Below are 26597 nucleotides of genomic sequence, written 5' to 3' on the forward strand. Positions count from 1 at the left end.
CGTCCCTTCATAACCTAGCTTCCGCTACTCTTTCCCATAACTTTATGCTGTGACTGATCAGTTTAATCCCTCTGTAGTTACTACAGCCTGCGCCATCACCCTTATTCTTAAAAATCGGTACCAAACACTTTTTCTCCATTCCTCAGGCATCCTCTCATTTTCCAAGATTTCATTAAACAATCTGGTTAGAAACTCCACTGCCATTTCACCTAAACACCTCCATGCTTCCACAGGTATGTCACCTGGACCAACAGCCTTAGCATTCTTCATCCTCTTCATAGCTGTCCTTACTTCCTCCTTGCTAATCCATTGTAGTTCATGATTCACTGTCCCCAAGTCATCCAACCTTCTTTCCCTCTCACTCTCTTCATTCATCAACCCCTCAAAGTACTCTTTCCATCTCCTCAACACACTCTCCTCATTTGTGAGTATGTTTCCCTCATTATTCTTTATCACCTTTACCTGCACATCTTTCCTGTCTCTGTCCCTCTGTCTAGCCAATCGGTACAGGTCCTTTTCTCCCTCCTTAGTGTCCAGCCTTTCATACAACTCTTCATATGCCTTATCCTTAGCCTTCGCCACCTCTCTCTTTGCCATGCACCTCATCTCCTTATACCACAGTCTACTTTCTTCATCCCTCTGACAATCCTACTTCTTCTTTGCCAGCCTCTTTCTCTGTATACTCTCCTGTACTTCCTCATTTCACCACCATGTCTCCTTGTCACCACCATGTCTCCTTGTCGTCCTTCCTCTGTCCAGATGTCATACCAAGCACCTTTCTAGCCATCTCCCTTACTATCTCTGCTGTAGTTACCCAGCTATTTGGTATCTCTTCACTGCCACCCAGTGCCTGTCTTAACTCGTCCCTGAACTCCACCTCACAGTTACCCTTTTTCAATTTCCACCATTTGATCCTTGGTGCTACCCTCACACTCCTCCTCCTCTTCTTGATCACCAACGTCATCCTACAAACCACCATCCTATACTGCTTAACTACACTTTCCCCAGTCACCACTTTACAATCTCCAATCTTCTTTAAACTGGCTCTCCTACATAAGATATAATCCACCTGTGTGCATCTTCCTCCACTCTTGTATGTCACCCTGTGCTCCTCCGTCTTGTTAAAATATGTATTCACCACAGCCATGTCCACCATTTTTGCAAAATCCACTACCATCTGACCTTCTGCATTCCTTTGTTTAACACCATACCTACCCATCATTTCCTCATCCCCTCTGTTCCCTTCACCAACATGCCCATTGAAATCTGCTCCAATCACCACTCTCTCACCCTTGGTTACAGTCATCACCACTTCATCCAACTCACTCCAAAATTTTTCTTTCTCATCCATCGCACACGCAACTTGTGGAGCATATGCACTAACAACATTCAGTATGACACCATCAATTTCCAGCTTCATAAACATCACTCTATCCGACACTCTTTTCACCTCCAAAACACTCTTAGCATACTGTTCCTTCAGGATAATTCCTACGCCATTTCTCCTCCCATCCACACCATGATAAAGCAATTTGAACCCACCTCCGATACACCTAGCCTTACTCCCCTTCCATCTGGTCTCTTGCACACACAATAGACCAACATTCCTTCTGTCCATCATATCAGCTAGCTCTCTCCCTATACCAGTCATACTGCCAACATTCAAAGTTCCGACCATCACTACTGCAGTCCTAGCCTTTCTCCTCTCTTCAAGCCTTCGGCAAACAGTAGCCCAATTTCTGCCAGCACCCTGTTGGCTAACAGTACTGGTGGCGGTCGTTGTTAACCTGGGCCTCGAGCGATCCGGCATGTAAATATTTACTGTTGTCCGCATGAATTATTTTTGGTGAAGTTTTATGCCGGATGCCCTTCCTGACACAACCCTCACCATTTATCCGGGCTTGAGACTGGCGCAAAGAAATGCACTGGCTTGTGCATCCCCAGTGGCTGGGTTTACATATATATACATATACACACACACACACACACACACACACACACATATATATATATATATATATATATATATATATATATATATATATACATACACACACACACACACACACACACACACACACACACATATATATATATATATATATATATATATATATATATATAGGTCATAAGATCGACAGTTATATGACTGAAACTCATTGGTCGACAGCTCATTTGGCTGACAAAAGTATCCAAGGCAAAACCTGATTTGCCCCTCCCCACTGTTGTGCGACTGTGGAGTTGTTATATATAGTTGCGGGGGTTAGGGGGGCACAGCCCCCCACCTATACTTTTTGTCAGCCAAATGAGCTGTCGATGAAATGAGTTTCAGTCATATGAGCTGTCGATCTTATGACCTAGATCCATATACACACACATATATATATATATATATATATATATATATATATATATAAATAAAATATGTATGTATATAATGTACTACAGTGTCATGATATACAGAAGTGAAAGGGAAGTGATGGATAACATTACAAGCACAGTTGTTTTAACTGAGCTTAATGCATTTGTTTATGTTTTATTTGTAGCGATTTATTTTTTTTAGAACTTGACTTTCCTGAATGTTTTTTGAGAACAGCATTGATCATCAGGTAGGTTGCCCAAAAATAAGTAACATAAATGCTGTAGATGTATTTTGTATGCTGCAAAGCAAAATGTAATACGCAGAGTTAGTAAACGGAATTGTTGTATTTACTGACAGACACTGAACTGTGTGAACCCCGAAAATGAGAATGCACCTGAAATACCTGTGAAGGTTCTGAACTGTGACACCATTATGCAGGTGAAAGAAAAGCTTCTGGATACAGTATACAAAGGAGTGCCATATTCACAGCGGCCAAAGGCTGGGGACATGGATCTTGGTAAGCTAGTCTATTAACAGCCCCCAACTCACCTACTATGTATGTCTTCCCAAGCGTTTTGTTTTTTTTCTCAACAAGAATGGAAATATGGTATAAAACTGAAGAATAAAGAAGTATTTGGTATCTTTGTCTAATGGTGGAGTTTGATTGTTTCACTTCTGGAAAAATTGATCCAGATAGCACCTGTTGAAATCCCCCCCCCCCCCTCAGTGTGGTACCTGGCATCAAACCTATTTATTCTTATGAAAAGGGAGATGAATGTTAACATGTTTACCTGACATCCCATTTCTTATAACAAGTCGTTAAAATGGCCACATCACAGGTTTATTTTTCCCATCCAGCCATACGTTCTGGCTATATGGGGTCACCCAGTGAGTGATTCATGCAAGCTATACAATTTTCCTGCCTCAGTCTTAAGTGATAAGGACAACTTGACAGGTAACCATTCTGAACATTTGTGCAAGTGGTCCTTCACTATATTTTTATCCTAATTTAATTAGATATAATTGTCCTAATTGGGTGGTGCAGTGTTTAGCATTATCACCTCACAGCAAGAGTTTCTCTGGTTCAATTCTCGGCTGAGGTGCCTTCTGTGTGGAGTCTTCATGTCCTCGCTGCATTTGCATGGGTTTCCTCCAGGTACTCTGGTTTCCTCCCACTTTCGAAAGATGTGTCTGGAGCATTTCTCCCCAGGCCTCCGCTGAAAATGGGCTCTGTCCCAGTCAGAGTTTCCCCATAAAACCTGTTAAATAAATAAGTAAAATAAAGTAAATAAATTTACTCAGAGTAAACTGTGTTGACATTTGACTCTTCTGACTGCTTTTTACATTTTCCTCAGTTTGCTACGATGTGGGTACAATAAGATTGAGGGTATTTACTGGTTTATCGCTGGCTTCTGCATATGTGCAACATTTGTACAGAATGTATATATTAACTTGATTGTAGCTGAATTGCAAGGAGAAAGATGCATTTATTTTGGCTGTTTAAGAAAGAGGTGTTTTTCATATGATTGAAAAAGACAGTGTGTGTCAATGGCTATTACATTTTGACTGCATCATGTTTAATTTGTTAAATGTTTTGAAAAACACAGTCCTTTGAATAAGCAATTGTCTCCTTTCTTCTGTCCAGTTGTATTCTTGCACTTAAGCTAGATTCTACCTGTTTAAGTTGACAGGGGAAATTGACCTGTTATAACCCTTTTCAGATTTTGTGACAGGCTTTAGTTTTATCCAGTGCTTTGAAAAATACAGCGCTTATGCCCCCTGTCCCATTTGGGTAATGCTTTGTATATATAAAACAATGAATTCCAAGAAGCACTGATCTGGCATATCTCAACCTGCAGCTTCAACAGTCTGCAGGACAACATAAAAGATTAGAAATATGGATAACTGTTCAGAATGTCAGATCCTGGCCGCAGCTGCCTTAGCAAAACTTATCAGAAGTAAAGTCTTCTTTCCAGAGGAAGAAAACAACCCAGTTATGGGTTTAAGTAGACCATTCGGACCCTTCTTGAGTGGATGTCTCAGTGCATTCCCTTTGTTACAAGAAGGCAGGCAAGTTCAGTTGTGGCTGTCTAATACTGTCAGACTGGAAAAGGAGTAATGTCTTTAATCTGCTTGTATTTGGTGCAGGACCTTCAGAGGACTGCTGCTTGGTCCATTGGTCATACTTTAACCTTGGACGTCAGCGTTAATGAGGCAAAAAAAAAATCCGACTCTGGATAATTGTGTATGCCATCTTTCTTGCACTTTCGTTGTTTGTATCTATTTCACAAGAATTAGCTTGCTAAATGAGATGTTAGTGTTGAATGTGAACTCAGTTATTTATTTAAGTACCTAGTCTGTCACTAGACTTTTCAGGTTTTATTCTGGGTGTTGTGACCTTGACTTGTGGTTATATGTAGACAGTAAAAGTTCTTTTTTCGTCGTCTTCTTCTTCTGGAGCAAAACTCTTGAGACATGCTTAGATTCGCATTGGGGAACCTCTGATGAATAGGGACATCAAGGATTGCCCCTTTTGTAGAAAAATATTGGACATGTTACACTTTTTAACATGGGGGTAAGAAGATAGTTCAAAGACAAAGAAAAGTCTCCAGTGCAGTGCCCCCTTGAAAAATGAATTATTTGAGTAATGGACTGCTGAATGTGGTGTCATATAAAAATATATTTTTATGGAAGGTGCTCTTAAATTTTCTGCTATGTATGGCTGTTGTCATTCATTTGTAAACAAGTGGTCATTTGCCATGTAAGGGCACAGGTTTAACACCTAGGCAGTAGATTTCTAAAAAGAAAGACCTCAGAAGGGTTTGTAATTCTGGAAAATGGGGATTTTATCAGTCATCAGATATTCAGTACTTCAGTTAAGTTGATGTTTAAATTATTTCTGAACTAGTAGTCCTTCAACTTGTACTGAGATATATGTTTGTATTGCTTTATGGTGATGTAACTGTTTTTGTTTTGGGGTTATTTTCGTTACTAAGATGATGGATTGATATAACTGGATCTTTTTTAAGTCCTGTCCCCTTTTGGAGGAGAATTTTATAAGTTAACTGTGGAAATGTGATACCTTCAGGTTGGCAAGATCTGATCTAGAAAGAAATGGAATGTTTTCAAATTTGTTTTCTTTGTTAGTAGAAACTAAGATGTACTGCTGTAGTTAGAAATGCAAGCTTTATCCTTGAGTACTATATTTTTCAAAGTTCTTTTGACAGTAGTGGCACCTCATGGAATTATGAGTGCTTCATCTCAATTGTCAGAGACATAATGTCAGCTATACTGTCAAAAAGTATAATACTAAACTTGTTCTTGATGTCTTGTTCTCCTGGGTAGAGTGGCGTCAGGGAAGAATGGCTCGAATCATCCTACAGGACGAAGATGTTACAACCAAGATAGACAATGACTGGAAGAGACTCAATACTCTTGCACACTATCAGGTAGGAGTTTGACAGTTTTGTAAATGTCCACCAGCACCCCCCCCCTTCAAAAAAAAAGTACAAATTGCAAAACTGTTGTGAAATAATTTACCTATGAAATGCATGGTAATACATGCTTTACTGCACACCATATAAAACATGCTTCTGTTAGTGGAAGATTGTGTTAGGGATATCTGGAATTGTAGGTCATTGTTTTAGTTACACAGTTTCATACCGAGGCTAGGACAGTAATAGAGAACCTGGACCAAAAAAATAAATAAAAACAGGGAGGTGGAATTTTTTGGAATTTTGGTTATTGTTTCAGTGCATTGTTTTCTTGAGTCTTGGAATGTAGTGGGCAATGCCAGCATTTAGCTGGATGCATTATGTTGGCAGAATTGTTCTTTTAGTGTTGGGGACTAACATGCATTTAATGAGTGTGGATTCTGAGATTTTTATTTTTCTTTGTTTACATTATATGTATGAGAGGGTAGTTAAGTGGAAGTGGATGCCCTCTTTCCAGCCTATACTCTGTATACTGCAGGTTTTGAGGCATTAAAGCTACAGCTTTCACTATAGGGAACAGTAAGTTATAATATTTGGATTTACTCATTAAAATGGTCAGATCAAAACAAAGTGGCTTAATGTTCACATGAGAAGGTCAGCATAATTCTATACTGAGAGATGGTACTTGATGTTCATTGGCATAAAGCTGTCATGTAGTTAGTACCTTTAGTATACATTTAGGTTTGTTTTGCTTTCCATCCTTAAAGTTGTTAAGTCTGTCAGCTTTATTTTCTTGAATGTGTTCTTGGTTCTGGAACATTGATTTGTCTTTTGTTTTTCATTGACGATCTGGCATCTGCATTCAGCTGAGACTATTTGCTGCTGTTACATGTGGAGAGTGTATCCCCTCCTTCAAAACTGAGTGCATTTTTGGCAGGTAAACATGTGCTGCAGAATCCCAAAGTTTTTCTCTTGTCTGGGCTGGATCATAGCACTTGGTTTCACATTTAACCAAAGCCTCTTCACTGAGGAGACTTAAGCCTTAAAAGTTTGTTTTTGACTGAAAGAAAATTAGAAATGGCAAAAGCTTTCTAGCTCCAAGAAAAAGAAGAGCAAGAAGCTAAGCCATGTCTTTCATTGAAGCCCATGGTAAAATTACAAAGAGAAAATGAATGAAACTCCTCTTTTAGTGAAAGAAAACTTTAAAAATCAGTCCCACTAAGAAAGCAGCTATGCTTTTGGTAGCTCCCACCTCTAACCCACAAACTTCAGTCATTGAGATGATGATAAAAGGATTTGTGCATGTCATTCACTGCTACTTGCAAAGTCAAACACATGATCTGATGGTGGTACCTTTGATGAAGCCATATAATTAACAGTACAAGTGTGCAAGCTTTTTAATATGATTGTACCTATAGCATTAGCTTTGTATTCCATCATACAGTGACTACAGCACCAAACACTTTTCTTCCTTATGTGCAACAATTATTGTGCATCCATGCTCTCCTTATTAAAAAAAAGAAAATAATTAGGATAGCTATTAACATAAAAAAACTGTGTTGCATGATGCACTGCTTTTGTGTATAGCAATGTGAGTATGTTCCATAGGAAAAAAATGGTTTGTTGAGTTTAAATCACAATAATATTCATTTACTTGTCTGGTTTCCTGCGAGATCTACTCCTCAGCTATGCTGTCACGACTCTACAAAATAATATCTGGCTGATCTGGCCTGTGCTCCATTGGTTTTGCATGTGTAAAATGCAGCGTTTCTGATTGCTTTCTTTAATATTATTTCAAGCATCCAACATGCATAAGTGCTGTCATCAGTGTTTGTTTTTCATAGAACAGCATAACACTACAGCACAGATGTTCATTTACATCACTGAACCAATCATTCATCTGGAAGGACTTCTGTGCTGTGTTTACTTCTCTTCTGGTTGGACATTGTTGTAACTTCTGTTACTTTCCTTCACATGTTTTTACGTAGAAAGTAGTATTTTACTGCTTTTATTATTATAACAATATCGGAGGAATACATTTTAATAATCACAGATTTTGCCATGTCCATCTGATAAATCTGTGAGGATTATAGTCAGCCAGTAATGCAAGGCAGAATTTGGTGCTTCTTACTATTCAGAAAGTACATGCTGATGAAAACCTTTCATTCTATTAATGTTTTGAGTGAATTAGAGTAATATTTCAAATTTGTCTGTGATGTCCAGAATTCTCAAGGGGAAAATTGTGTTTAGTGTCTGCGTGAGTGGTTGCGGATTAGGGGAATTGAGTTAGGTAAGAAAAGAGAGTTTAATGGTCTGTGTGTGTGTGTGTGTGTGTGTGTGTCAGAGAGAGACTGTCTTGTTTAGTGATAAAAAAAAAAAAAAAACGTTCCATAACGTTAAGTAATATTTAGGTACGGTTAGGGGCAGGATTAGAGGTTGTGTCAGCGGAGTAATGACATAATCCAGCCAGGGGCACTTTTTCCCCCACCAACATGGGTATGCCAGTCCATCCTGCCTGAGCTTTTAAGCCCCAGGGCTGATAATTGCACTTGAGTCACCTGGACAGTAGTTAGGGCTGTTTTCCTGTATGCCAGTGGTGCAGATTGAGGGTCGGGGGGCACCTATGAGTTCCAGGCTGGTTAATTGGTTTGCTGTAAATTATGTGATGTACAAGCAGAAGGTAAAGAAGTGAAACACTGTGCTACAGTACATTCCTTGTTTGCAGTTAGTGGGCTTAATTGTTGTTGCAGTACAGTTATTCCTTTAAGTCCTATATAACATATAAAATATATGGGGAAGCCACAAGGCAGAGACTTTCAGTTATCAGGCTTGCTGTCTTGTATGATTTGGTACTGGAATAGTTTATTGTAACAGTTGTGTGTGCAACTCAGGAATTATGGATGCCATTCTAGCACTTAAGTGGGTCATGTGGTATGTGTCACACATGGCTTTTTCCATGCACATTGAAAGACAGACGTATACTTCAAAGACACTCAACTGAAGTTCTGGCCATACTCTGTGCTGATAACCAGTGCCATGCCGTGAGTTATTTACGATTATCTTACTACCCCTTTTCCAGTGTCTGACTGCATTTGGGACATTCTTCCTACCTGGTGCACTTGAAATTTTGTTTACACTAATTCCAGATAAGTGCTGTATCACTGAATGCAGAAGTTTTACATAACAAGGTATGCTAAATGCTTCTCACAATGTATTCCTCAATGTAGGAACAGCTGAAGATTGGTAAATAGTTATTCTGACAATGTCATCCATCAACATGGCCTGTTTTCCTAAATATTTGATGACATTTAAGCAGATGACATGTTTCTCCCTCTATTCTACTTAATCTGGATGGGTCCAAACAGATCTGTTAGAACTGATCATGAATCATGAACTTTTGCCATCCTTCATTTTGTTGCTGACGAAAGTGCTGTGGACTGCTTTTACCATTGGAGGATACATAAAAAAAATGTGTTGTTTACAGATATTTACTCCACTCTGCCCCAACATCCACAAAATTTAAATATACCTCCTCTAAGGATGCAGCATCTTTTCTTTATGGTGCTGCCATTTTGCATGTAGTATCTTAGAGAGTGGGGTGTCGTGACAGAATCTCTCACATCATGGGGTGCAGCCTGTTACGGAGAGACATACAAACATACATACATACATGCATGCATATATAAATAAATAAAACACGATTGTAGTAATTGATATCTATACAGTTACCCTCTGAAAGGTGAATTTGGTTTTAGGATTTCTTTGGCTTGTAGTAATGGGTATACAGTTATCCTGCAGTGTTGAAGGTGTTCATGAGACTTTGTTGCCAAGATGCTGAACGCTGGCAAGTGGTCCTTGAGAACTTCTAATTGACCTATGCAAACCGAAATGTGGGCAATATAAATAAAATCTAATCAAAAACCATCTTTCCGCATGCCCACCTCCTTTTCTTGACCCTCTGCAGTTTGCGTACAGAGCTAACCAATCCACGGCTGATGCCATTTCAGTAGCGTTGCACATCTCCCTTGAGCATTTAGATGGCAAAATGAACTATGTTAGGATGCTGTTCATAGACTTCAGCTCTGCATTTAGTATGGTGGTACCAATGCAGCTGAGAGAAAAACTGGCACATTTAGGAATCAGTAAACATCTCTGTAACTGGATCCGACACTTCCTGATTGAGAGACCACAGAGGGTGTGTTCGGGTAAAAGCACATCAAAGTGCATCACGATTAACACTGAGGTTCCACAGGGATGTGTTCTCAGTCCACTGTTATTCTCCATCCTGACCCACGATTGCTATGCTAAGCACAAGTCTAACCATATCTTAAAGTTTGCTGATGACACTACAGTTGTGGGGCTCATCACAAAGGAGGATGAAAGGGTGTACAGAGAGGAGGTGGCATCCCTGATCAGTTGGTGCGAGGGAAACAATCTTGACTTGAATGTAAGGAAGACCAAAGAGATTATCATTGACTTCAGGAAAAGAGGAAACCATCCAGCACTCAGGATCAGTGGTGAGAATGTGGAGAGCCTTGAGTATGAAATTCCTGGGTGCACATATATCTGAGGTTCTGTTGTGGTTGGGGAAAAAGCACCCAAACTGGTCAAGAAAGCGCACCAGTGCCTCCACGTTTTAAGAAGTCTGAAAAAAAACTAAGCTTCCTCCTCATAGTCTATCCACCTTCTATAGAGGTGCAATAGAGAGCATCTTTACCTGCAACTTCACAGTGTGATTTGGAAGCTGCACAGTTACAGAAAAGTAAGGCACTGCAAAGAGTGGTGAGGGCTGCAGAGAAGGTAACGGGTTCCAGTCTTCCATCGATATTCTGCAAGAGGCATCCAAAAGGCCACCAAATACAGGACGCCACTCATCCTGCACATGGACTGTGTAAGCATCTGACACCGGGCAGGAGATATTACAGCATCTGGTGCAGGACTACAAGATTCAATAACAGTTTCTACCCAACAGTGATTAGACTTCTGAACTCAGGCACTAGTCCCAGGGGTCTGGACACATACTACGTCTATTTTTATCTATTTGTACAATATATACTTGCATATATTCCAAGAAAGTGCAATATTTATTATATCCGCAGTCAGTATTATTTAATCAACTCAAGTGCAATATTAGACAAATAACTTAGACATTGATAAATCTGTAGTGTGTTTTATATTACTTTAAATAGAATAGTTAATTTAACTCAGGGGAGGGTATCCTTTTTGTATACGAGTGTTGGAAAATGTCTCTGCTGTTTCTTGTGTGTATCGGGAGTAGTCTTGTATTTATGTTTATTCCTTTACTTGTATGTGCTGTTTCACTTTCCTTTGTAATCTCAAGAATTGAGCTGATGCACAAATTTCGTTTAGGCTCACGTGTGTAGTTCTAAATGACAAAGTTTACTTTGACTTTGACAAAATGCAGGTGATAACAGTCTTGTTATCGGTGAGATATGCTTGAATGTGGCACCTAGTTCCTGTGCAGCTGTTCTTTGCCAGGTTAGCTCTTCATTTGCCCTGCCATAAGCAGTTTGAGTAAACACTTATGATTTAAAGTAAACCAAAGTAGCTCTAGTACCCTGTCTCTGAAGTACTGTTCCTCATGTCTGTCACGATAGGTAATCCTTTGCACATACCAATCCTGTTACTTTTGTTCCATCCTTTGTAATTCACAGATACCATATTGCATCCAAGTCATGCGTGCCACTTTCCCTTCTCTCATAGTGTATGCATACTCACATCTTTATAGGACTGTCCTTGTACTTTAGCCCCTCCACTTCCTTCACTTTTTTAACTTTGTGTTACCCACTTTCCACCAGTCTAGCATACTTTTCTTTATATTACTGCAGAAAATAGACCTAGTGCGCTTATATGGTTATAACTATTGGCCTGTACCTATTCTTCTTTAGGCATCAGAGATTTTTTATCTTTGGGCATTGCCTGATAACAGGTTCTTACTTACCGTTTGTACACCCTGCAAACAGTAGAGTACCTGTATCTGTAATTTTCAAAAAAAATTGATGGAGCCATTCTATGATAACCCTTTTGTCATGGAAGTCGGCAGCAAGGGTCCGTCAAATAGTGGCATGCATTGTGCATAGCAAGATTACACATCTCTGCTGACATTGTCTGGCAAACGCCAAAATAACATCACTGGTTGAAAAGATAAACTCTGCCTCAACCAACCACCCTCTGTGCCTTTGGTAGTCTTCTGCGTTACCTGTGTCTACCACTGCCTCAGTTGGATGTGGGAAAAGGAAGGCTGTCTCACAATTTGCCAGAACAGACCACTATACCAACACATTTATGGGCTGTTCATCTACTGATTCAGTTGCCCTTATGGAAATGCATTTCTGTATCCTACCTACAACCCTTTCAGGTACTGATGCTTTATATGAAAACTGTCCTGCCTCCATCCGAAGGCTGTGGGTGCATTGCAACTTTTGCTGGGAGGATTTCAGAGTGTCATTCCCATTTTGATTATCCTTACAAGAGCAGGTAAACTCAGACTCATCCTGGATTGGAAAGTAGTTAACTAGTTGATTACCCCTTTTTTAAGTTGCTTTTTGGCCCCATACCTGCCAACCATCAAGCTTCCAGCAATCAGACTCTGCCTATTCATTTTGCAGTACGAGATAATTACCCCAGTAGTGTACAGGGATGAAACCCATCAGTAGGGGCTGTCCTGTGGGCATCCATGAGGAGTGTTTGTATCCTTGCTGGTATGCTGGCATTCAGGTGTTATAATCTAGCTCTACTCCCTAGGTGAGGGGACAAGCTACTCACATCACTGTAGTCATCACTAAAACACCCTCCCACTTTGAGTGTATGCTTTCTATGCTCTCAGCAGTGTAGACTACCACTAGGCAGTAGCTTGTTTTGCCGAAAGCCTCCTCCAGGAAGTATGTCATACCGCTGCTTTTGCTGTAAAGGATTGTGGCTGTATGTGTCCTGCTTCATATGCAGCTCCCCAGTTTCATCAGCTGAACTTGGATCACCCGGGCTCTAGTCAACACTTTATCTCACTACACCAGTGGAGCAGCTATCTACAAGCTCATTATGTTCTGAAAATTCAAAATGCTAACCTTTCAGTTTTTGATGCCAGAGCTTAACTCCTTTGAGTGGTTCTCTGCCTGGGTCTGCAGGACATGAATTTTCACATCTCACTTTATTCTGCTGAGTTTCTTCCTCACATTCCTGGTGGACATAAGTACTCATATTCTTATATCCTGATTACTAGTTGCTTTTACACTGTTAACACCAAATTTCTGTAAAACCCTAGACTTTTTTCATCAGTTGAAGTTCACTCTTCCTAAATCTTCTTTCCTTGACTACTGGCCTGCACAGAAGCACAGGTGCAATCTTTCTGTAACTGGTTTGCACCCTCCTTTGCTCACCTGTCATGTGTTGGGCATTCTTCGTTGACACCTTCTTCAGATATTCTGAAAGGTCTTGGCTATATGGCAGCAATGACTTCTTTGGTTCTGTCGACCAAGTTTCTTATGAAAAAGTCTCACTTGTTCTCTTAGATTTCAGTGGATTCAGAACTCCAGTGCCCTGGACATGCCTGTCAGGGGATTCACTTAAGAAACTCGAAATACTGAAATCTCGAATTTCAGTATCTCGAGCCCAAGAAGTGGAATCCACAAAACAACGAAAACTAAAAACCGCGAAATTCAAAACCTTGAATACCAGAAGTTTTGAGTTTTGTGGTTTTACTGCACACACACACGCACACCATCCACCACACAAACACACACAATCACTCTAATGCATGAAAGCAGGGGGCAAGCCCCCCTGTGCTCCCCCCACACCCCCCTACTTAAATATTCTCACTCCGAGGTCACATTACATACAAACACACACAAAACACCACCACACAAGGTACTTTCTCTTCGCACACGCACATCACAGCAACAAAACACACTGACACATACCAGAGCCCCTACCCAAACTCCTTAACACACACACACACACACTTACCTGAATACATAACCATAGCGGAACTTTAGAAGTGCAAAATTCAAAACCTCCGGTATTCGAGGTTTTGAATTTCACGCTTCTAAACTTTCGCTGTTATGTGGCTTCGGCTTCTTGGGCTCAAAATACTGAAATTGTAGATTTCAGTATTTCGAGCTTGTGAACAGAACCCCTGTCAGGATACCATCTAAGCAGGAGCTGGATTAGAGACCAGTTACAGACCTGTTTCTGCCAGAGAGAAGTATTTTTTTTAACCAGTGATTCCAAATCGGATCAGCACCACTGATGCCTGCTCATAAGTTGGGAGTTCATTTCATCATGGATGAGTCAAGACAGCTGGTCAGTCTTGGAAGAAAATATGCCTACACAAACAAAGCAAATGGCCTCCAAATCTTAATCAGTTTTACTGACCCTCCTTTCTCTACTGTGATAGTAGAGCATTTTGATTCACACAGACTGTTTTTGTGATGGTGGCTTCTGTCAGCAGAAGAATGATAAACTAATTTTGCTTGTGTCAGTAAGTGAGAAGTTGTTGAAATGGACACAGTGAATAACTTTTTAGTGGTAGCGCAGACTTCTGGCAGGTTGACGCACTTCTCTGGTTCCACTCCCTTATCTGCTCTGAAACTTTGGAGCAAAAACTCCTCACTTATGTTAGACATGTTTTCTTGCCTGAGCAGAAACTCCAGTGCATTGTTGAAGATGATACTATCTAATGCCAGGGTCAGTATTGTCTCATTAGTTGATTTGTTCATTTCCAGAAAGAGGAAAGCTGCTGCTGCTTTTGTTCCATTAATGGTGCAGGAGTGTCCACAGAAGATTCTTATAGTCCCCTTTTCACCAAGAGAAGTTTGTCCCTCCTTGCTCTAGTAGCTGTTAGCTCAGGACAAGCATTATTTGGTACATCCCAATCCTTCTGCCTGTGAGACAGCACATTTCGTTTTTTGGTTGTATAGTTACAGCCAAACCTGGCATACCTAACCCTTCAGTATAATGTTACTTTCGGTCTTGGAAGGATATTTTCAGGTTGCCATCACTTTGGCTTGCTAAGGCTTGAAGCTGTATATTGTTTGGTGTGAATAAACCTGCTTTGCTTTACATCATCATATTTTCCCTTTGAATACCCAGAGTCAGTTTTGGAGCTTAGTGTAAACCTCACTTTAATATGTTGATCTAGTTTCCAAGTAGATTTTTACAGAGAAAATGCCCTATTAACACTCTGAAAATGAGGAAGGACTTTCAACATTATTTAGGTCACACTGTTCTGTTGTGTTAGCCCAGGCATATGTCTTTGTGCAATGCAGTTTTCTGGCAGGTTTATGCCCAGACAGATTGTCTTCATCATTGTCTTGTTGCAGTAAGTTTTTATCAGTAAATGGATAAAGGTCTTTATACTTCAAAACTACGACAAGGGTAGTAACGTCAGTTGGCTTTTTTGTAAAGGAGTTTCTTTCCCTGTCTGTGCAACAGCAGTGTGTAGTCCAGACTTCAAGCATTCGTTAAACATGATGATCTGGAACCAAGTCCATGTTGACTGTTGGTTTGGATGTGGCAGGCCTGTATCACTTGCTTATCTGAATCTCCTCATCCTTCCCAGATTAACTGCTTTGGAAAGATTTATAATGTAAACAAGGACCTGCTAGCCAAGATTACCTAGGTTGCTGTTTAAGATCTGGTTGCATTTCAAGAACATCTCCACTAGGAGATGTACTTCCACTCCTCTATCTAGAGACTTTGAGAATTAGTGATGCTTTAGTTGCTTCATTGGTTCTTTATCAGTATATGCTGCTGTTTGGAAAGATCTGAGAGAGGTTTGGTGTAGTCTGTCAGCCTTCTACTGCCATTAAAGATGTAGAAGGTTAGGGAAATGAGCCTGTTAGACAGATGATAAAGATTGGTTGGTAGGTGCCTTCCCATGCTGATGTGATGCCCAATGGGTAAACAAGAACTTTGTTGCTGAAATGCCATCATTGATTTGGAGATACAGTAAGTACAACAAAAACATATTTCTTAGTATAGCTGTGTACCAAATTACCTGTCTTTCTCGCAGTATTCCTGTTGGCTCAATTTACTTGTGTTTTTGTGGAATATTTAAAGAGAGTCTAGAATGTCTTCTGGTATGGCCCCGACGGCCCTGGCAGTGGAGAGAGCGAGTTTTCCTAGGCATGACTTTCAACTGTTAAGATTTTTGTAGAATATCTTGATTTTTGCCTCAAATTTTGGTCTGCTACTCATAAAATCTGTGGATGTCTGGCAAATAGAGCATTAAAATCACTAATTAATGACAGACATTTCAGTTTCAGACATTTTCATCACAAAATGCAAGCTAACACAAACCCTGTTATTCTAGCAATCTTCTAAGTTTGTAAGAACAATATTTAAAATCTGTCCCTATTTTGAGCTGTTGTTACTCCATTTTTTTGGCTTTGTCCAAATTTTTTGTGGTAGGAGTTTGAGAGGTATGTTTCTAGGTGTTGCAGCCCTAGACTTCAGACCACATTTTTCCATTAGATATATGATGGAACTGTTATCAGGTGTGTAATTGCTGATATACAGCTTGTAGTCTCTTCTTGCACAGATGCAGTGGAATCTTTCTATGCCAGTACAGTATCTTGCACCCTTGCAAGTTGTATCTTATTTAGTGGTCCTCTCACTGGAAAAGGGCCTTGAACTTTGAAATATCATTTGGCCTTCCTGGAAGTTCTTGCTTTACAATTGTGGCATGGTAGCATAAGAAAATCTTTCTTATAATGCGAGCTGTTCCACTGACCATACTCCTAAAGAATGGTGCTCAGACAAGCCTAGTTCTTATAAATAGTAGTGTTTTTTTTATTGAAAGTTGTTATAATTGATCTGACCATCATATGCAGAACAGTCTCCTGATAGCTTATTGTCCGTGGTTGACTCTGTGTTGTTTCTTTAAACTCCACAATCCCTGAAACTGTAAATCCTTTTCTAAAGTAGTCATCACTGCAGACTGGCTTAATTCTGAACCAGAGCTGAAAATTCTTTGATAAGTGTTGGTCAACTTTAAATGCATGCCAGTTGGAGAGTGGAAAGCACTTCATGGTATAGTTTGAGATGGAGGTAATTTTTTGATAATTCCTCCTCTTAGTAAGTATATCTGATTATTGTGTGTCTGTTTGCAGCTTGCACAGCTTGACACTGAGTCCTTTTTATCTTCTTTGTTTAGGTAAATGATGGCTCCGTTGTTGCTCTAGTTCCCAAACAGACTTCAGCCTACAACATCTCCAACTCCTCAACCTTCACCAAATCCCTCAGCAGATACGGTGAGTTTGATGAATGAGCATTTCTCCCCTTGGTTGTCATGTGAAGATAGTATTAGTATTTGCACATCTGTCGTGAATCATTACATCAGCAGCTAAAGTTTTAAGAGTAGCATCTATCATTTTTGAATGTAAAGCTGTCTCAATGATTGACCTGCCATGAAGGAGGTTCCATTATCTTTGAAATATCCTACCAGCAGGTGGAGTTACCTGTAGCCACTATTTTCCTTTGATTGATAGATCTATCCTCTAAAAGTATGTTATAATTGAAGAGTGATTTGTACATCACCGTTCCCCCCAAATCATGCTGCGTTAAAAAGAATGGAGTATGGCCTTGTCTGTGTAGTGTAAGAAAGCAACAAACCATTCTTTCACGAAGTAATGAGTAAATAGTTTAAAAAGTAATTTAAAAGCATTGTTGAATGTCCTGTTTTCAGCCCATTAAACTGAGGGGGTTTTAACCACTGCACATTGTATAAGAATTTACATTGCACCTTTGGGATATGGAGTAAATATTTTTACACAGTAATGGACATTGTGCAGAACCCTATTTTGTGAACTTTTGCATGGAAGGACCCTGGAAACTATTGCCCCTTTAGCTTGACAAAGTGCCTCAGGGCTGGATTGGCACATTAATCAGTGTTGTAGTAGTATTAACCATTTTATCTGTTTTGTAACTCCTATTACTTTATTGCAGTCTAAATCCATGATGCTATGATGACCATAATATAAGGCAGATTACTCTCTCTAGATTTTATTGTCAACTAGCCCAAAAAGGAATGTAGGTGGCCCAATTTGTTGGCCTTTGTTAACTGACAGAGTGCTAAAGTTTGTTTTCCATGTTTCAGGAGACAGAGTATTGTGTGATCATATAACATTTTAATGTATTGTTAATACTGAGGGAAGAACTTATTAAGGTTAAAGATATACCAGCTCATATCTTGGTGTGTTTGGGGTAACACTGTTCCAGTTTTGTTTAGGTGTGTTTTGTGTGCTGTAACCTGTGGAAATCATTTTTTGTCAAAAACTTTGTAATGAATTACAAAACGTATCCCCTTGCACAAAAGTAGTGCCAGCACTGACCCTGGAAACTATTGCCCCTTTAGCTTGACAAGTTTGATCTGTAAGGCTGTGGACCTCATAAACAAGGTCATAGGCAATCTCCAAGCACTTGACCTCACCCAGTTCAAATTCATCAAGAGCAGATCTTGCCTGTTGAACCTGGTTGACTTTATTGAGATTGTTACCAAGACCCTGGATGAGGGAAAGTCAGTGCATACAGCTTACCTTGACTTCGCCAAAGCCTTTGTCACAATCCCACACTTAGGCATCATCAAAAAGCTAACACAACTTGGTATAAATCCCTATCTCATCAGGTGGGTGGCCAACTGGCTCACTGATAGGACCCACATGGTCAAAATAGTTCTCTATCTCCGACATCCGACTTGTCACTAGTGGTGTTCCCCAGGGATCTGTCCTGGGACCCTCCTACTGTTTGGCATTTACTTCTCAAAAGTCCAGGCAAAGACAAAAGGCCTGTGGCTGACCATGTTTGCAGACTGTACGTTGGGTGCTGTCATTGACTCCCCAAATTACGTTAACATACTGCAAGAGGGGTCTCACAGCAACAGATAACTTTTGCCAAAGTCATGGCCTTAAGTTAAATGCAAAAAAATGCATTATCATACCATTTGGCAAAAACATGGCTCCTACTGTTTACCACATCAATGACAAACCCCTAAGCACACAACCTGTGGTGAGAGACCTGGGTACACAGGTTGACAACAGTCTCACATTCGAACATTATGTAGTGGCAGTGGTCAGAAAAGCCTTTTACTTGGTTCATCTCCTAAGTAAAGGGATTGCATCCAGAAAAAAGGAGGTTATTACCTCTCTGTACTTCTCCCTCATTAGGGCAATAATTAAGTACAACGCACCGTTTGGTATGTACTTTTCCAAACACCTGCACTAACTGAAAAGGCCACAAAAATACCTCAGAAAGAGAATCCATGGCCTCCAACACCTGTCCTATGTGGACAGGCTCAAATCACTATCACTCTGTTCGGTGTCGTACAGATTACTCAGAGGTGATGTGTCTCACCTGCAAGGCAGTCTCAGACCCTATCCTACTAGAGGTACTCCTTGTCCTTAAGTCTAACTCATTGTGCATTACCAAATTGAAAGGCCTAAATCTAATGTGCTACATTAACTAAACCTGCTAGAGAGACAGGTTTGCTTCCAAGAGGCTGCCCTGTCTCTGGAATAGACTCCCCCATACACGTCAAAGTACATCACTGACCCTCTTCAAATGCAACCTTGATGAGTGGATGGGAAACCACGACTTTGTCCCAGGGGGTCCACCTGTGTCCCACATTGACAGGGGCGACCGGTTCTGATTGAGGTTTCTTTTTGGGGATAAACTCTTGGCTAGGCTTGTAAGAACCCCAGGGCCATTAGCCTACTATCCTCCTATGATACTATGAAAACTACAGGAATACGACATGGCTCATTTAATTGTTTCTATTGAATTTGCTGTAAGTAGTCATGCTGAGAGGGCAGAAGCACATGAATTTTGTGTTTGGATTTAGTGTTGCCCTGTAACCAGATGTACAAGTCAGACATTGTAACTCATTACCGTACAGATAAACTAAATTCACATATTCTGCATTAACCAGACCATTTTAAAGATAATGCCAAACCAGAACCTAGTACGATTAGAGCACGGTGGGGGGTGCACCTCTACCCTGAATTAAGTACACGTGCTTACATGCCTTTTGCTTAGAAGTGGTTTGCTTCTACATTTGTTCCCCAAACCAGAACCTAGTAAGATTAGAGCACGGGGGGTGTGCACCTCTGCCCTGAATTGAGTACACTTGCTTATGTGCCTTTTGCTTAGAAGTGGTTTGCTTGTACATTTGTTCCTCCAATAGATGTCTGCCTGTTTCCACTTTAAGCAACCAGCATGAGTCATTTAACAGTGATAGATTCTTGTAGAAGTGCACTGCTGTGAGTGTGGTATGTTCCTTTGTATTGTATGACACTCCCTTTATGTCTTCCACCATTTTCTTACACCTAGGAATGAGACAACAAGAATGTATGTTGAAAGAAGTTGAAGTGTGGTAAAGGCAGCCAAGAAGATTTTCAGTGGCAATGTTTAAATCTAAAATCGTTGTCAAGAAGCATTGAATGTTTGTTTGTAAAATTGACTGTAGATAGAGGCAGAAATGTAGCCAGATGAGATAGCAGCTGTAAATAAATTGTATTAGTCTTGTAAATAACACAGTCAAGCTTGTAATTGTAGGGAAAAGTTTTGACTGGTTTGTTGGGTTTTTACACAGAGAGTATGTTACGGACGGCTAGTAGCCCAGACAGTCTCCGATCCCGAACACCCATGATAACACCAGACCTGGAAAGTGGAACAAAGTTGTGGCATCTAGTGAAGAATCACGATCATATGGACCAGCGGGAAGGTGACAGAGGGAGCAAAATGGTATCCGAGATCTACTTGACTCGGCTTTTAGCTACAAAGGTAAGACCTCTTAAAATTTTGCCTTGAAAGATGAAAAATAGATTAAGCCATAAGATTTTCCTTTGAAAGACCTTTCCTTTGGAAATTCAGTGGTTCTGATAGATAATTTACTGTATCAGAAAAGTCAGTTTTCTTTATTTGTTTCTGAGGAAAGCTATGCCAGTGGCTTTTTTCTACTTTCATTCTTATCTTATTGACTGGATGGCGGATTTTGATATTTTGTGTGTGTGTGTGTGTGTGTGTGTGTGTGTGTGTGTGTGTGTGTGTGTGTGTGTGTGTGCGCGCAGTAGAAATGTAATCACTCTGTTGAATTAAATGTTGTACATTTTCACATTTAAATAGTCATTAGATCTCGTAGCTGCACCTGTACAGAACATTGATTGGACCCAGTTTTATTATGAGCTTATTTAAAACAAGTGTAGAAGTGCAGTTCTAGTAGTACATTTCACCACAGTACTGGCAATGACTTCATTCTGTTTGAAATGACCTCGAATCTTTAACAGTCATGTTTTCACCTCACGAACAACTAATGTTACATGTTTTATGTTTGAACAAACTCTTTTTTGTTACTATTTTTATTTTAGACTTGTTTTTAAGAACTTTGTGTTTATTAACAGAGGCGAAATTGTGCATCCAAGGTGTAGAATAACCAGGTTTACGGACAACTGCCATTTGGCTGCTATTGTCATGTCAGCCCATAATGCCCAAATTCTCCAGCAAGGCCTAGATAGACCTACACATGCTGTGTTAGTCATAGGTTCTCATTATGTATGCATGTTTACATTCAGTATGAACTCTGTTACTACTTTGGGGCTCCTCTTTTAAATGGGTACCTATGTTGACAGAGAGTTTTCATTTGAACACCATGTCTCAGCTGTGGTCAGAAAGTCCTTCTGCTTGCACAGTTCATCTGTTGTGGCATTTCTTTTAGGACCAAGGATGTTCTTGTCCAGCCCTTCTCCTTGTACTCATTCCTCATCTGACCCATTGTGGATTAAAATGCCCTCAGTGAAATGTACAGAGGCTTCTAACTAAATAAAAAAAAATCTCTGGCTTAAGCCACTTAAGGTACTCTGGCAGGCTAACATCTCTATCCAGCTACTCAGTCTGTTACTAGTCTTGAGAGGTAATCTTTGCCTGACATTGTGTTGTGAAAGACCCCTTACTTTTTGACGTAAGCACCTTTCTGTATAAACAGTCCAACTAGTACCTGTTCCAAGAACGTAAATCTCCACAGTAAGGTCAACAGTACCTGCCAGCATTATTGTTTTCCTACCCAACGCATTTTCCACTGAGTGCATGTACACATCAAACAGCAAACCTCTGTGAAAAGCTTTAAAGCAAACCTTAACTGGATGGGTAACTGTAAGTTAATGGCTGAAATTAATACTAATGATATATCCAGGGGTAGTAGTCTATTCATATCATTACAGGGGTTATATGGAGTAAGAATCTTGATGGTCTACCTACCCTAAACTTTAGTATAAATCTGTCAACCTGTGAACTGTGGATAGAAGGCACAGTATTCTTCCACTTGAGTTTCTGTGGTAGCAGAGAATGACCAGAATCCTGCGTTTTTTCCAGAACTTTGTTATTGCCAGCCTCTGATTCATGATGAGCATGGTATGGGCTGGGTAGCACTGAACCCAGTCCTAGGAGCTCTGCATGGCTGTGAGAAGAAAGGTTATTTTTGATAAGGAAACTGGAAATCCTACACAGCAGTGAGCTTCTCGGACATTATATTGCACAGCACGGCACTTGTTAAAAGGTATGAGTAGGTCTTTTCTGCTGAACAGATTGTGCTGTTTCTGTAGAGTTTTGAAATTGTGCAGATAAGGAGAAAGAAAAACAAAACTGGCACGAGATAAGGTAACTCTCAGAGGATGTGTGATTAAAGTACTGCTCATACCTTAATAAGGGTGGACAACAGAGATGGGAAATCGGAGGAAAGTAGGAAATGGTAGAGGAGGAGCTGAAGGCATTACATAAGGTCATCTGATTCCTCTGCTGATCTTGTATTTCTCATATTATTCCTGGGAGTTATTGCTGCTTGGTTCAGACAGTATGCTAAATTCAGTGATCATGTTTTAGTCCCGCTTGATCCAGGTTTACAATTTCTGAAAACAGCCCCCTTGCAGAAAAGATTGGTTTCATGACCGTCCATTTCTGAGTGTACTGGGACTGTATAATGAGTGTCATGATTAATAACTGTCATGGAATTTGGCACTGGATGCCCGCAGTTTGTAAATGAGTAGATGTAGAGAATAATAGACATGGATAAAACAGAACACTTTTCCTGCTTCTTTAGATGACATTTTAATGTTTATTCTGTCTGTCATGTTAAGAAATAAAAAAAATTAAGTAAGATTGACTTATTCTTAATACCAGTAAGCATGCATAGCGTGCTGTATTATGAATGAGAGGAAATGGGAGCAATCCCTCTGGGATAAGAAGTATTTTTGTCTGTGATGTGCAACATGTGCTAACATTTCTGCAGAGGATTTAAATGATGGGATATTTCACCCTTCATTCCATTAGAGAATTTCCTCCTCACCTCTAGTATCTCTCTTGTCTACTTAAGTGACGCCAGCAGTTCCCATAAGGATTCCAAGTTATATTTCCTCGTCAGCAAAATAACTTTAATGTTAATATAAAAAATGTATATTATTTTTAATAACAAACCGTATAGTGATGATGCAGGTAGCCTGTTTTCTAAGTGTAATAATATCCCCCACGTAGCAGACCTCCCAGAGTTTAGACCCTGTCTGTGCAGCATCTGACATTAGAATACTTTTGAATGATTCAGTACTGCCCACCCTTTTTTCTTTTGTTGCTTACTGTGGACAGTGTCGTATGTAAAATGTTGGAAACATAAGGTCAGTATTGGATTGAGAAGACTTTGCTCATTGGAGACACCAAGGTGTGCAGTGAAGTGTAGACGCAAGTTGTCAGGTGTGTACTTGATGCTGTTATATGCAAAAGTGCTAAAGAAGCTTCAGGATTCTGACATATCTTTAGTGTTCTTAGTATAAAGTGAAGCTCAAATTCGATGCTGAAGTTCAGAAAAGGTATAATGTTTTCTTGCAGAGCCAAGATACTTGGGGAAACAAAAGTTTTAAAAGCAAAAATAGCTAATTGACTCTTCAGCATTTCACAGGGGTACATTAATGCCCAGATGGAGCCTGACAAAAAAAAAATCACATAACTGTTGACACCAAGTCCTTATGCTTAACAGAAGTTACATTTATAAAAAAAACATTGTGCAACAAATCAGGTGGTCGCGGTGGTTAGCATTGTCACCTCACAGCAAGAGGTTCTCCTGTTTGATTCTCGGCTGGGGTGCCTTCTGTGTGGGGGCTGCATGTACTCCCTGTATTTGCGTAGGTTTCCTCCAGGTGCTTCACTTTTTTTCCACATTCCAAAGACATGCAGTAGGTGGAATGGACACTATAAATTGGCTGTAGGTGCGAGTGTGTCTGCAAGTAAGTGGTATGAATTCACTACCGAGGCAGGGCTACCCACCCAACAGTATAAACCTTTGCTCGAGATAATTGTCACTGTTGAAGTGACACCCTGACCCCATGTACAAAAATGGGAAAAGGGGTTGAGGATGGATTCTGCAACAAATTCTTGTCACACTGCCGGTGGATCTAGTGAGTTAGTTGCTTAAACTGGGTCGTTTTTAGAATAAATGATTCATGTTGTTACTTTCACGTATAATTCTGTGAAACAATTTTCACACTGCCCTTCCCCTTGGGAAAAAATCACCTACAAATGTTTAAGCACCTGCCACCACCAATATATGGATTTATTTTATATTATCATCAAGTTACCAAAAACTCAAAATTCATATGTTGACCATATGAATGAGTTTCCAAAAACTCAAAATTAAAAAGCCTACCTGCACCCTTTCCATCCCTTGCAAATTGCAACTCGGAGACTGCACTAGAGTAGGGAAAAGAGTACATTCCCCTTTGGATGACTTCTCTGTAGATCACTGTACAATGGGGATTGGGGAATTTACCCTTTCTCCCGCTGTAGTGCAGTCTTGGAGTTGGTGTGTATACAATTTCCGGAGGGTACAAAGGGGGGCTTGCCTCCTTCAAAAAGTATTTTTTTTTTTTAATTTCGAGTTTTCAGAAACTCTATCACATAGTCTCAAGCATATGAATTTCAAGTTTCCAAACATTCAGTGCTATGATATAAATTGTTAAATTTTGTGTGTGTGTGTGTCTGTGTGTGTGTGTGTGTGTGTGTGTGTGTGTGTGTATATATGTATATATGTTTACTTCACTTTGGGAAAACTCATTTAGTAGAATTTCATTTGACCGAGACCAACTTGCCGAAACTTCAAATTACCGAAAACTCATTTCACCAAAAGCTTACAATGCTGCATTTCAAAGTACTACATTTTGTTTGTGTAGAGTACTGTAAGGCATTTAAAAGGTGTATGCCCTTTTCCCCACTGTAGTGCGATCCTGGAGTTAGTATATATATATATATATATATATATATATATATATATATATATATATATGTATATATATATATATATATATATATATATATATATATATATATATATATATATATATATATATATATATAGTTGGGGGGGATGTGGGGGGTGCAGCCCCATACCTAGTTTGATTTTATATTATTTGGTCTCTGTTAAGAGGATAAATAAGTTTGTTTTAAGTACTGGAAAGAGTTAGTCATTGGTGTCATAAGTGTGCATGTGCATGGTGTAAATGTAGAGTTTTGAAATGCAGCATTGTAAGCTTTTGGTAAAATGAGTTTCAGTCAAATGAGTTTTTGGTAATTTGAACTTTTGGCGATTTGGTCTCAGTCAAATGGAATTCTTCCAAATGAGTTCATATGTGTGTATGCGTGTGTGTGTGTGTATGCGTGTGTGTGTGTATGCGTGTGTGTGTGTGTGTGTGTGTGTGTGTGTGTGTGTGTGTGTGTGTGTGTGTGTGTCATTTGCAGCAGAGGCCCGGGGAGAAAAGCTCCACATTCAGTACAGAAAAACACATCGTTGAACAATGTGATACCAATATGATCATCTATACAGAAGCAAAAATAAAATTAACAATAGATAAAAATACAACTTTTGATACAAAAAAAAAATTGACACTAGGTAAAAAAAAAAAATACAGCTTTCGGTACAGAAACAGAAATTGACACTAGATAAGCATTATAACTGACTATAGAGACAGACAGAGACTACTAGAAATTGATTTGTGTAAGATTAGCATGAGCTAATATAGCTATTAGAAACTTGAGCAGAAAATAAAAATTCCTAATATTGTGGAAAAATTGCAGTAGGTATTATTGGATATAAAGCTAACTGGGGTGGTTAGAGACAGTGAAGGTTAGGTAATGCATGGACATAGCCAGGAATTCATGTGTGTGTTTGTGTCGTGTTTTTAAGTGAACAGACGTAATGTTGACAGTCTGCTGTGCATCCTCTGAAGACTAACCTCAGAACATAAAAAAGGAAAATCAAGTGTTTTAGCAGGGGCAAACCCCCCGTGTGCTAATTATATATACTGACTTTAAGATTGCACAATCAACCGAATGATTAAATTACCCTAATCTTGTACACTTGTTGACCTTCCTTTTGTGTCGACCAAACAGATGTCAAGAATTCATCATTTTGTTTAAAATTATGACATCTATCTCACACTTCCACCAAGGAGACAGCACTGTACAGTTAATAGTCGCAGGACAATAGTCGCTTCATTTCTCCTACTGTCTTTAATAATGTAACCCTGCTCAAAAAAGATGAATTGTTTAACAGTGAATCTGCTTAAGTTGCTATGTTTTCAACAGCAGTTCATTTAACAAGTAGTCAGAAACGAAAAGAAACCCTGGAACTGTATCCGTCTTTTTGTTAGCTGTAGTTAACACAGCTGGATCCTTAAACTAACAGCGAATCTGCCCCAAAAAATGTACATCACTAGTAGACACACTTCATTCTATTGTTTAAGCAGAAGGAAAAC

General features: G+C 39.6%; 1 protein-coding gene across 1 annotated transcript in view; it reads left to right on the forward strand.

The window, feature by feature from the left end:
• LOC122807260 (plexin-A1-like) overlaps positions 1 to 26597 on the forward strand; it is a 2134283-nt gene that overhangs the window by 2054410 nt on the left and 53276 nt on the right. The window contains exons 25-28 of the mRNA XM_044078363.1: positions 2720 to 2879; positions 5708 to 5811; positions 16970 to 17066; positions 20402 to 20592. Of these exons, the coding sequence (XP_043934298.1) occupies positions 2720 to 2879; positions 5708 to 5811; positions 16970 to 17066; positions 20402 to 20592 (552 nt within the window). The remainder of the gene's footprint in view (positions 1 to 2719; positions 2880 to 5707; positions 5812 to 16969; positions 17067 to 20401; positions 20593 to 26597) is intronic.

This window comes from Protopterus annectens, chromosome 7.part0 (assembly GCF_019279795.1).
Source record: "Protopterus annectens isolate FY-2018-M chromosome 7.part0, PAN1.0, whole genome shotgun sequence".
Taxonomy (NCBI): Eukaryota; Metazoa; Chordata; order Ceratodontiformes; family Protopteridae; genus Protopterus; species Protopterus annectens.